At 42.1% G+C, this 12,661-nt stretch overlaps 1 protein-coding gene across 2 annotated transcripts; it reads right to left on the reverse strand.

Moving 5' to 3' along the window:
- Window positions 1-546: 546 nt before the first annotated feature.
- Window positions 547-12,525, reverse strand: patz1 (POZ/BTB and AT hook containing zinc finger 1). 2 transcript variants are annotated; one of them, XM_083938563.1, is made up of 6 exons: window positions 11,158-12,437; window positions 9,394-9,457; window positions 9,107-9,278; window positions 6,763-6,921; window positions 4,266-4,478; window positions 547-3,859 (listed from the first exon to the last, which is right to left on the reverse strand). In XM_083938563.1, the coding sequence occupies exons 1-6, from the start codon at window positions 12,426-12,428 to the stop codon at window positions 3,381-3,383; spliced, it is 2,358 nt and encodes a 785-aa protein (XP_083794689.1). In that variant the 5' UTR covers window positions 12,429-12,437; the 3' UTR covers window positions 547-3,380. The 2 variants fall into 2 exon arrangements, with proteins under 2 accessions (XP_083794689.1, XP_083794688.1); XM_083938562.1 differs by lacking the exons at window positions 4,266-4,478; window positions 6,763-6,921 and having other exon boundaries at window positions 11,158-12,525.
- Window positions 12,526-12,661: the final 136 nt, after the last annotated feature.

Below are 12,661 nucleotides of genomic sequence, written 5' to 3' on the forward strand. Positions count from 1 at the left end.
GAGTGACAGTACGGTGAACAGTGAAACTATTACTGCCACCAACCAGTGATCGACATTCAGTCCCCAGCTCAGCTCGCATGCCAGAACATGCAGTTTACACTTTCAATCAAATGGCCATAACTTAACATACCTCCACATGATGGACAAGAAAAAAAAATCTATATATGTACAGGACCACCATTGACAAACACTGATCATATTGGTTGGTTCATATATATTTATATATATATATTTATTTATAGAATGTGTATATGAATGGTATATACACTTGTTACAATCACAATATAACCATAAATAATATAGGAATGTACTGGATTTAACAGATGAAATTACACACAAATAATAATTAAACAGAAAGCAGGAAACACGGATCAAAAAACAGAAATAAACACACACACACACACACACACACACACACACACACACACACACACACACACACACACACACACACACACACACACACACACACACACACACACACACACACACACACACACACACACACACACACACACACACACACACACACACACACACACACACACACACACACACACACACACACACACTTCACTGATTTGCATCATTATACAGGTTTTATAACAAATAAAACCACCCCCCTATGAGAAAGATGTTAACTGATGTGTGAGTTGTGTGAGAGATCAATACGATACACCATGATTACACCGTATTTTTGAATCTCATTATTTTAGTGTAGATCTCTTCTCATAAATGCCAGCAGAGTTTTGGCGCTACTATTTTTTGTTTCAGTATATACAGGGCTTAGAGGAAGTATGTCATGATTGTGAAAAGGGTCTGCATTTGCTTTTTTTTTAATTCAGGGAATTGATCTTCACACACAATTTCTTCTAATCAGTAACATCCTGTCGGGTCATTTAAGATGCAAAACCAATACAGCGGTGTAAAAACGTTTTCATTGCAGTGGAGCGGTTTCAAATGGAACGAAGCAGAAGAGTGGATGTGAGGCTCCTATTGTGTACTGATTTGAGGAACCATTCAATTAAGAATTAATTCTTTCCTCATCGTAGGAATGTCTTGGTTCAACATTTGAGAATAAACACATTTTCACTGTAACACATTCCGAAGGACAGTTTGTGCCTTAACCCAGCGACCATTAGTGCAAACACAAGACACCTCCTCTACTAACAGCTCAAGCAAATCTGACAGGTGAGAAATACAACAAGTGCAGATGCAACACAAACTCACTCCTGGTCTGGACCCATTGGTATCACGTTTTTAACACTCTTAGTAGCAACAAATTTTGCGTAGGGAGGAGGTCAGAGTTGATGAATGGGTTAAACTGTCTGGACTTTCACCCAAGAGACCGCCGTTTGTGTCCCATGTGAAACCAAAGTAAAAGTGCGTTGCTGATTGGGTAACCTAAACACTTGTGTGGGCCACGTACTGTATGTAGTGTAAGTTAAAATTATACAGGTTGATTTGGGGTTTCCCACAGGACAGGAACAGCGGCCTCTTAGGTGAAAGTCCTGACAGTTTGACCAGTCCGTCCACACTGACGTCCTCTCTACGCAGATGTTGTCGCCTTTTATCATTATCCTGCGTTTGACGCTCTTTATACTACGTCATCTCATAATGCAGCGGTCGAGTAGATGAAGACCCGGGGATTCTCATACACAATGGGGGTCTTGTGCATCAGTATCAGAAGCCGAGGGCCACTGACCAAGCTGCTGTATTTAATGAGTTAGGAGTGAGAACAGGTCAGCAGGTAATGAATGGGAAGAAACACTGTAGAAATAAAGTGAGATTAATTACTTGACTCTGTAAAAGTAGCATTACGTTTGGTCGGTGCAGAGGCTGGTGGATCAGGGTGTGACTCTTTTTTTTTAAACCTCCTAGCTGTTGCACAACACACATAACCACACATCTACATTTACTGTAACATAATTTAGTGAAATATTATCAAAATGAGCAAATCACAATTTTTTTTTTGACAATTTAAAAAAAGAACTGCACGCAAAACTGAGGGCATGAATAAGTTAATAAAATATAATCTACATTTCTCAATATATATACTGAAAATATACCTGACATTGGTCCCTGTTTAAAGTACACAACTGTTTTAATACCTAACAAACCAGGCTTGGGAACATAGTCACTGTAAGGGGCATACAAAGCTCATTCCCAACAAACTCAAGGCATGTTTCAAGACTCATTTTACAGGTTAAAATTTCCAGGGCAAATTTGGTGAATGACAACACTCCTTAAAGGCTTTGTTCAAATAATCAATGCACTGTAGGACTACAGGTATTTTAAAAAAGAAAATAAAAACTAATAGAAACAGAGCCATGGTGCTACTCAAGCTTTAAATACATTTTTTAGATATTTTTAATTTCTGACATGAAGCATAGTTTGTTTTAACGTGTGAATTTGATATAACTTTATATCAATTAAATCTAATGAAGTTGGCACAATAATTCATTCTGCTGTGATACACAAAGCACTATGTTGCCAGATTAACTATTCTTTTTTTGTTTTTAGCTGAAATTGAAATTATTTTTCCCCAGGTTTTACAGTGCCAGGTGAGCTTTGATGGATGCTGTAAATGTGTTAACATGTTTTAAATGTGCCTCTTAACTGTTATCCTGTCAATAGTAATTGACAGCTACCAGTGCTACTCAGTGGTCTGTAAACTGAAGAAAATTGCCCAATGTGTCATGAAATATGCTGTGGGCCTGTTAGGAATGTTTCTCTGAATAATTAACAGATTAAAATAAAGGCAGCTATCAAAATTTAGGCCAATTTAAATCCCTGTCCTTAAGAAAAACAAAACACTTCTAAACGAAGCAGAGAACAATATAAACACAGAATTCAGCCCTCTTGTTTCTCTGAGGCAAAGACAACTTTTTACAGCCTTTTACTGGAACAACGGATATGAAGCATTAAATTCAATCACTGCTATGGCCAAAGTACATCAGAGCAGTTAAAGTGGGCGAACAGACATCTAAGTAATTACTTGTTTTAAGGTTGCAGTAGATAAATTCAAACATTTGTGCAGCTATGAAAGCTCAGTTACACACAAGCCGGAAAAAAATGAAAGAATATCAAATATAACTTCAACAGATCCACATCAGGTAAATGAAATAAAACCTTCATGTCGTTTCTTTATAAAGACAATTTAAACGCCGTGCGCACACTTTTCATACTCTGAAAAAGTAGAAAAAGTAGGAATCGTATGGCAGCCTTTGACAAAAATATCAGATACACATTAAGTGACGTAACACACAGGAAAAAAAGTAGCCTTGAGGCAAAGTTAATCCCAAATACGGAGCGTCTTCTCTGGGAAACCCGGCTTTGTCCTAAGAAGTAGAGGTTTTTCTAGAACTTTAGCAAATATATCACTTCCCTCCGAAGTCGATTCCACTTTGACCAGCCTCAGCATCAACCAGTGAAGAGGCAAAAGCAGACTGGACTATCTGAAAGCCAAAAGACTCGAGCAGGGACATGTTTTGTTGAGGGGAGAAGGGAGAGGTCAGGGAAGGGGCCAACTCATTTAAACCTGAGCCTGAAACCCCCTGGGCCTTCTGGGCTTTGTGAACTCTGTGCTGGTGCTTGTTGAGGTAGGACTTGGTGCGAAAGGCCTGACCGCAGATTCCGCAGGTAAACTTCTTCTCAGGGTCCGTTTTGGCTTTAGATCCTTCTGGAGAGCCCAAGGCACCCGCAGGGGCTCCGTTACAGGCTAAAGAGGGCATCTCAAGCTCCGGCCCGACAGGTTTGTGTGGAGATTTAAGCTTGTCACCATTGGACATTTCCCCAAATGAAGGATCGGATTCATCTGATTCAAGATGAGGACATTTCCCAGTGTTTTCCTGCCCGTCTGTGGTAAACACAGCATGGATAGGAAGGGAGAGAGTGAGACAGAGAGAGAAGAAAAGTGGAAATGGGAGGAAAGGGATGCATGAAGAGGACAAATGAAATATACAGGTTTTGACAAATACAGCTTTAATCCCATAGTTGGTGGCACCTGCAAAAACATCTACCTTGAGAACTTTAGTGAGAAGGCACCAAGTGCAAGTATTATAAAATGTGACAATTAATAAAACAGATCAATCACTAAATCTAGTAAAAAAAAACAAAAAAAAAAACAAAACAGCATTAAATTATGCAATCGTCTATCTCAGTCCATTTGCCCAGTGTCCACTGACAGTTCTGCTGTGCTCATCCAACCAGTGGGCAGCGCTAGCACCATGCCCCCACCCACCCTCCTGCTGGACAGTACTGACCTGCAGCAGGCCCATGGACAGGGAAGCCAGGCACCCCGCCAGAGCGACAATCCCAGAAATATGGAGCCCCACCTGCCTTCCCCATGAGCAACTCAGGCTGCAGGCCCAAGGCTGGAGGGCCAGGCTGGGGAAGAACTGGGTGTCCAGAGAGCCCATGAAAGCGACCCTCTGCCTCAGACGAGGTGAGAAGCAGCTGGCGACTGGCGCACAGGTCTACACAACACCCGGCCAGGGAGAAAGGAAGGGGAGGGGGCAGACATAACAGGCCGGCGGAAACCATACAGACAGAATTACCTTCATTTCATCACTAATACTTGAAATGCTGTCTGTAAACTGGACTTTTGAAACCATGTTGAGTGAGTCCCATCACTGAAGTTGTCAAGTGATGAATTAATTAACTCTTTCCTCTTGCAAGCAAAAACCTTATCTCTGAACGTACATAGGATGTGAATCCTCGATATGACTAACAATCCACTTTTATCAGATAAAATGACGTAAATCGTGTAATTTGAGTGCAGGCCTTTCTTATAGTGGACATTTTGACTTGTTACGCACAAGTGTATTTAAAAAATAAATAAGAATGAATGCATTATTTATATATAGAAAAAATATACTGTTTGCACACAACTTGTTTTGTCTCACAAATGACATGACATTATTTTAAAATACTATGAGTTCTCAGCTCACTTAACGTTAAATATTGTTAAAATATTCAGTCTCATTCCGTTTCAGTAATTAGTTTTACTAGAATTTGTGGTTCAGAGCCACAGGGAGCAGTACTTTGGTAACTGCTAAGATGATATCTTTCTGCCACATGACAGTCAGTCAAACTGTTGTCCACAGTGCTGAAGGAAAACACATTTATACAACTGTAATCAAAGGGTCTGCTCATCCAATGACACTCATACCAGAAGACAATTAGGGAGAGTCACCACAGAATGAGTCCACATTAAATAATATAAGTCCACTAATCCCCTCACAACTTGACAAATAATAATAATTTATTTAACGTATTTATGTACATTAGCAACAACATTCAAACAAATATAGATGCACCCAAGTTAGCTAAACGGCTAGTTTTCATCGGCAGTCCCCCTGCCGGATGTTGTTAGGCATGCTATTCTTAAACTGAACCATCTTGAAAAGAAGCAAGAGAAAAAAGGAAAAACTTGAATAACAGCATAACCCGAAGCAAGCAAATACAAACAACGCTGCCCAAAGGGAGGAAAATGTAATCTTTTGACACCAAATGCAAGAAAATCTGTAGGTCATCACGTACCCTGCTGGCAAACACTATGACAACCAACATCAATTTTAACATCCTGGATTCAAAGGAAACAGATATCCCACTAACTCCTAATAAGCCTGGCAAGCATATATTTGTTTTTCACCAGCCAGAACTGACAAGGCCGATATGGTGCCAATGAATTGCTGCTGATTTAATGATAATCAATAATTCATTATAATCAATAATTTTGACAGCCAACCTGTGTTCGGTAATTAGCCAAATAGCATATTTTTTCAAACGTTATACACTGCATGCATGCATTTTTTAGATTTCTCTGATGAGTCGGATAATTGGAGGAAGTCAGTTAAAAGTGCAATCAAAACATACATATCATCTTCCATATTATCTCAGGCTCACACTGCAATGTTTCTATGCTACTGGTTCTACAAAAGGTTTCAATGAATCCAGGGCAAATGGAGCACACATTAGGACACGCATGCAGCACTGTGCATTTAACTGCTGATGGACCAGCCAAGCAGAAACAGACACCATATGATGCCATGGCCATGCTGGACAGACACACACACACAAAGTGACTCACTCAGCACTCCAAATTCTTACGTGGTCATCTGTAAGAACTAGCAACTATATCTAGACAACATATTTGTTGTCAATTACTGTACATGACTACGGGAACTTTGAATATATCCGCATTACGTTCCCAATTTCCCAGCTAGCTATATCTTCACAAGTAACAATGTGGTAATATAGGTACACATAGTATCAGGCACCCTTACTTGACAAACTACAGAAAGGGTCTTTGTTTCCACTGTAGTTTCACTTATGTATGCAAGTAAATGAGTTGTCTGCCTATAGTGACAGAAGCAACGCTCACAGCTACAGCAAAAAAAGAGTTTCCTTGGGCCATAGCTGCAATACTAACCTATGACATGAGTCAGTTAAACTTCTGAGAACATGTCCTCATAGAGTTGTGGAATACTTCAAGCTGTTTTCCCTCTATCTAATTACCACAGGGAGGTTGTGTAAACACTGCACCCTCTGAATGAAAGACACCTAGTTAGCCATCAGAAAGACAACCAGCACATGAAATTGCACAAATGTTTGAGCGCAAAGCTTGTCAGCAGAGGTTGATGTATGCTTTTGATTTAAACATACATAAAAGATGCAACAGCATGTTTCTCCAAATAGCAGCCGAGCAAATGAAAGCCAGAAACATGTAAGTTTGGGATGGGGCGGGCGGCTGCTTGCCTTCCACTGAGCACTGGCGTCCCATGTGGTAAGGGGCGCCGTTGTGCATCTGCAGCTCCCCCCTTGTCTCAGGGAAGGTGTGCATTGTGGCAGAGGGGGGCAGTGGAGAGCCATGGTGTGTCTTTATATGCACCTTAAGGTAGGATGCAGTGGAGAAACCTGGGACCAGAAGAACAAAGAACAAGGCAGTTGTTTGACACACTTAAGGCCTTGACTATGACGAGTAGCACCCTGGCTATATTTGATCAATCCGACCGATACCGGAATAAATGTGGAACACTAATGATGCATGAGGGGAGGTTAAATCCATATTTTTCTGAATTTAATCTCAGATAGTGAAGAGCATCACTATATCATAGGCAAGAGGCAAAAATCAAAATTCCCTTCCCAAGCAAACAAAGAGCAATGCACAATGTAGAGAGATGTTCTTATGAACCAGTCACAGAACTAGTATCCTTGTTTTACTTTTTAGTCGTTTTCTCATATGGACAATGTCTGACAAATAAGGTCCGGACATTGTATTAAGATTCCCTTTCACACATACAACAGGAGACTGTCCATGTCAGATCTATTCTCACAACTGAAAATATTCTGTTTGATTTAGGTGGGATGTGGCGCCTGGGTGGAGCGTGCGGTTTGTAGTTTGGTCATAAACAACCATGTCTCTTACAGTTTCTTGAATCTGTCTGACGATTTTTGGTGTCTTACTGACAGAAGTTCCTGAATAATGTCGCCTCTCCAGTTAGACATTTTTTGACGTCTTTGTGTAAATTACCCTTCTTCTTCAACCCTCGAATGTTTGTATTCTTGCTGTCTCGTGCCAGCCGCATGATAGAAACGTCACCAACACGGCAACTCGCTCGCTGTGAATTCTCCAGACAATGACCGGCTCTATTCGTACATGGACATTACTAGGGAGCTGGCTGCTAAAGTTTGTTTGATATCCGATCCAACTGATTCAGACATTTGCCTTCTGGCATACAGCTCCTCCAGGTAATGTCTAGTTAGCCTCAGGGTTGCAGTGCATGGGTGAAAGGGGCTTTGACTGTTAACTGATGCATCTGTAGGTACACAAGGAGGCTATATTGCTGCTCGCCAGTTATCTCACCTCAGCGATGAGATTTCAAAACACCTCTATTGATCTATTTTGTATGAACTCAGCTTTACTCGACTGTCTTGGAATTTGATTTATGTATTGCTGCTTTTGATGGATTTAACTCACTTTATCCATTTTTTCAATATGAGCTTTGTACATTTTATGTTCATCTTGTTTGTACTTTTATTTGTAAAAGAAGCACTGCTCTCTCTGACGTGTGTACAAAGCACACTCTTGCAAAACAGGATACAAAACTTTAATTGTACCTCTCTGTATAGATAAAGGTTGAACTAATTTTTTTAAAAAGCCTCCAGGAGGAGACCAGGCATGTGTGGTGATTTTGGTGTAGTGGCCACAGTCAACGCTGTTAGACTCGAGTTTGCAGACTCTACGGGCACAAAACAAGCAGAAATTATTAAAAAAATGTTTTCAGCATGTAGCACCAAGACTGAATGCACAAGGTAAAGGCCAAGATTCAGACATGTTTGTCACATCCCATTTGTGCATTTCACCTTGTCTACAGACCAAACAAAGAATGATAAATACTTTGTACAACTCATTGCAACCTCTCCCCAAAAACACGGAATCAGAAGACATTCAAATAGGACACCGCACACCCTGAACAAGTCTTTGGGAAAAGTCAGGGGTTGCTTCTGTTTCCAAGCAGAAAATATATCCACAATGGAGGAGCCAACACAGAGGACCCCAGCTAAAAAAAACAAAACCAGCACACTGGGTGGTGTGTTTTGGTATCCCTGTAGTGGCAAAAAAAAATCTCTTTCGCACCAGGACATAGTTTATGTCCTATGTGACCTTGCACACGACACATTGTCTGACACATTGTATTCATAAATCTCCATTCAACATTTAGATAGTAGTCAACTCAGATAGTGACTCCTTTTAGTTATGGTTTTGCAGTCATGGCATACTCATGACAGTTTACCTTCAGCGTTATACAGGTAATCCTCAGTGTTTTGGACCGAGTTATAACTTCACATATCAGATAAACAAAGTAATTCACAAGAGAAAATATGCAGTAATTGCAATAGCATGACCATAACACCGGTCCTTCGTTATTTTTCTAAGAACACACAGCAGAGCAGGCAAATGCCAAAACAGGATTACAGTAAGTTTTTTCCCTCTGAATGTCCACAACTGAATATTTGTCTGGACATAGGAAAGAGTTGCTTCAGAGGAGCTTGTAACAGTGTGGTATATGCTGAGGTAGTAGGTATTTCAAATAATTACCTTTGTTGCAAATGCCACAGTAGTTATGTGTCCCTTCACTGTGTTTCTTGAGGTGGTCTGTCATGTAAGCAGCTCGCAGAAATTTGCCACATACTTTGCAGGGGATTTTGTCCTCATGGCATGCAAGGTGTGACCGGAGGCGGTCTCTTGTAGCAAAAGAGGCATTACAAATCTGAAAAACAGAAATCAACAGTTAACAGCTTTCTCACATATCATGGTTTAAAAACCATGACTAGCTGTGGGTTTTCATAATACATTATCTCTGATATATAGATCCTGAATGTTACCTGGCACTTGTGGGGTCTCTCTGTTGTGTGAACCTGTTTGATATGTCCATTCAGGTGGTCTGGTCTGGAAAGAAAAAGGGAAATCATATTTGTTGTCCATCTATGACTAATTTCTAATCTATTTCCAGATTTTCCACACAGCTTAAAATGCCGTATCTTACCATTACCAATCCTCATTTAAAATGTAAGAAAATTTCACTGCTGCTGCTTTGTTTATCTTTGCCTGTTACTCAACAGCGGCAACCAAAACATAACCAGGAACTACTCAGGTGGGCATTGAGCTTCCTGTGCAAACTTACTCTATTGAAACCAAGGGCTTGGTTATCCATGTGTGACTTTGTGAGCGTGTAATTATTATTATTATCATCATGATCACTATTATTATTATTATTATCATCCCACGTTGTATAAATGTTACACTACATTTGACACTTTAACATTTTTTTCCCTATAAAGATCATTCAATATCTAAAATATCAGAGGCTGACTGATATACTCAATTAGTCGTGTGACAGTCACATCTTGTAAAAATAGAAAACAATCAAAGACACAGTAAAATAATACAGTACAAGAAAGTAGCTGTTAAATCTACACCTGGTCAGTATATCATGTTATTAATAAATTAAATATAAATTCATCTAATATTTTAAATATCTTGGACAAAGGCTTTACCTCAGAATGCAGAGGATTTATGAATCAGAAGAACTGAACCGTGGGTTTTATGGTAATGTGCTATAACAGCTCAACGAGAAATCTTAATTCACGACAAAAGGCATTTACATGCTGAAATAAAGCATCCCAAAACGTTTTCTGTAGTAACTTTTTTTCTTTGAATGTAGCAAACCGGAAGGGACTCAATCACTACTACTCTTTTAACCACAACTTCCACCCCTTCATCACATCTTTGTTATTATCTGCATGTATTTTAACCTCCAAAGCAGTAGGTGGTGACACTGAGTTTTGCGACATGGGCGGGGAGCAGAGCCTGGGAAACTGGTTTGTGTAGTTCAGGGCTGCCCAATCCTGCTCCTGGAGGGCCACTGTCCTGCATGTTTTAGGTTTCTCTCTGCTCTAACACACCTGAGTCTAATGATGTGCTCCTTAACAAGCAGCTGATGCTTGTCACAGGCTTGATAATAGTTAGACTCAAGTGTGTTGGAGCCGGAGCAGGATTGGGCAGCCCTGGTGTAGTTGAATCAAAATTACTCAAGTCACTCTGTAGTGGCTCAGCAGTTTTCTAACAAAACTCTAAAAGGTTTGCGTGTATGACAACACTTAAGTGTGTTCAGGTTTGTAGAAAGTGGCACTTTATGGTTTGAACTATGTAATCTATGTGTTAATTAAAAGATTACTTGTAAAGCCTAAATCATTTTCTTGTTTTTAAACCTCAGACATAGATCCAGGGTGCTTGTGATAAAGTGGTCCACTAGATTATGAGTCTGAGTTTGTCTGTGCATCTTAAAACGCTTATTGGCAGCTTTATGAACAGCAGGACAGACAAGAACTGCTTCCATCAGTTTTTTTTCTTTGTTGCAACGCTGTGGTTGCACAGTTTTGTAATTGTGAGTGGGCCTACTCACTTTATACCTGCAGGGACTGTCCTTCGAGTACTTTGTCATATGCAGATACATATAGTTGAACATACTCATATAGTAAGAAGCAGTTCTGGGTGGATTTAAGGATCCTAGGCGTTGATGCACAGTCGCAGCACTGCTTTTTTACAACTGCAAAACTACAGGACAGTGTGAATACAGTTGAACTCACCTTGAAAAACCTTTACCACAGCTTTGGCACACATAAGGTTTGCCGACTGACCCGTCATGGGACCGCACGTGGTACGACATCCTGTCCTTGCGTTTGAACCGGAGCCCGCACACATGGCACGCGTACGGCTTCTCTCCGGAATGGGAGAGCTTGTGTCGGTTCAGGTGGTAAACGTCGCGGAAAACTTTACCACAAATGTCACAACCGACGTGCCGCCTGGTCCTCTCCCGTTTGCGGCCGTTATCCAGCGTCAGCCCCGCGTGTAACTGCAGGCCGTTTTCCATCAGACCGGGCTGAGACATCAAAGACAGGCCGCCCGCTGTTGACAGGCTGTCGCCGACGTTGTTTACGCCGCAGCCGTGTGTGTGAGCTCCGTGTTGCGCTTCGTGATTCTTCAACCGGGAAGCCTCTGTAAAGGCTTTGCCGCAGGTCCCGCAAGGAAACAGCCCATTGTCCTTCTGGGTGCTGCTGTGATTAATAAAGTGTACAGGCTCCACCACAACCCCGGCACCTTTCTTTGCTCTCCCCCGGTTCCTTCTCGACGCCGGGGAGCCAGCGTCGTGCTGGAACGTGTTCTCCGGTGTGTCAGTTGTAGTTGTCGGGGAAACGGACAGTCCTTCCACGGGCTCCAACATCGGCATCGACGACTCGCCGCCGCCGTCCTTCAGTAACACGGCGGTGGTTTCATCGACACACATCTGTGCATTGTTCGCAAAGCTTTGACCGTTCACCAGCATTCCCGTCCCGTTTACCAGATCCTGCTGCTGCTGCGCCACCACCGGGAAACCCAGCTCCGTGGCCCCCGTGGCCTGGAAAAGACTGGCGTCTCCTCCCCGCGATGTCGGGACGAGGATCTGCACGTTGGACTGTTTGATCACCTCCTGACATATCTCGATAACCGACCGCATCAACAGAAACTTGGCAGCTGTCATTAACTCCGGGAAGCACTCCAGTCGCACCACGATCCTGGAGGTGTAGGCAAAGTCCAAAACGTCTTTAAAAACTTTGGGGCTGATGGTGTGCATCTCCAGCTCCCTGCCGTCGCCGCCCTCCTCCGTCTGGCGGCTGAAGACCGACTCGAAGTACTCGCTGCACGCGGCTAACACAGCTTTGTGTGCGGGGAAGCTCTCCTCGCCGACGCGCAGGATCACGTCGCAGAACCTGCCTCCATCTTTCCTCTGAGCGTCGAGGTTGTGTAGCATCTCCGCACTGTGCTTGCTCACCTGGTAGGTGTACGAAGAAGTCCAAGACGGCTCCGCTACCTTCTCCATGCCGAATTCATCCAATAACAATGGTTGTTAACGGCAACGGTTTGGAGAAAATGACGTGTTTTTTGTGTAACGCGTTCGATCAGTTGACACCAGTTAGCTCCAAAAAATCCAGAACAGCCTCACCGCCCCTCCCCGTCGTTTCAGCGTCTAACGTTAACGCTAGCAGTAGCAGGGAAAAATGGCAGCCCCCCAGCTTCCTGTGAACTTTGACCCTGGTTTTTATTCTTGAGGGG

The sequence above is a fragment of the Echiichthys vipera genome, assembly GCF_963691815.1.
Source record: "Echiichthys vipera genome assembly, chromosome: X".
NCBI lineage: Eukaryota > Metazoa > Chordata > Actinopteri > Perciformes > Trachinidae > Echiichthys > Echiichthys vipera.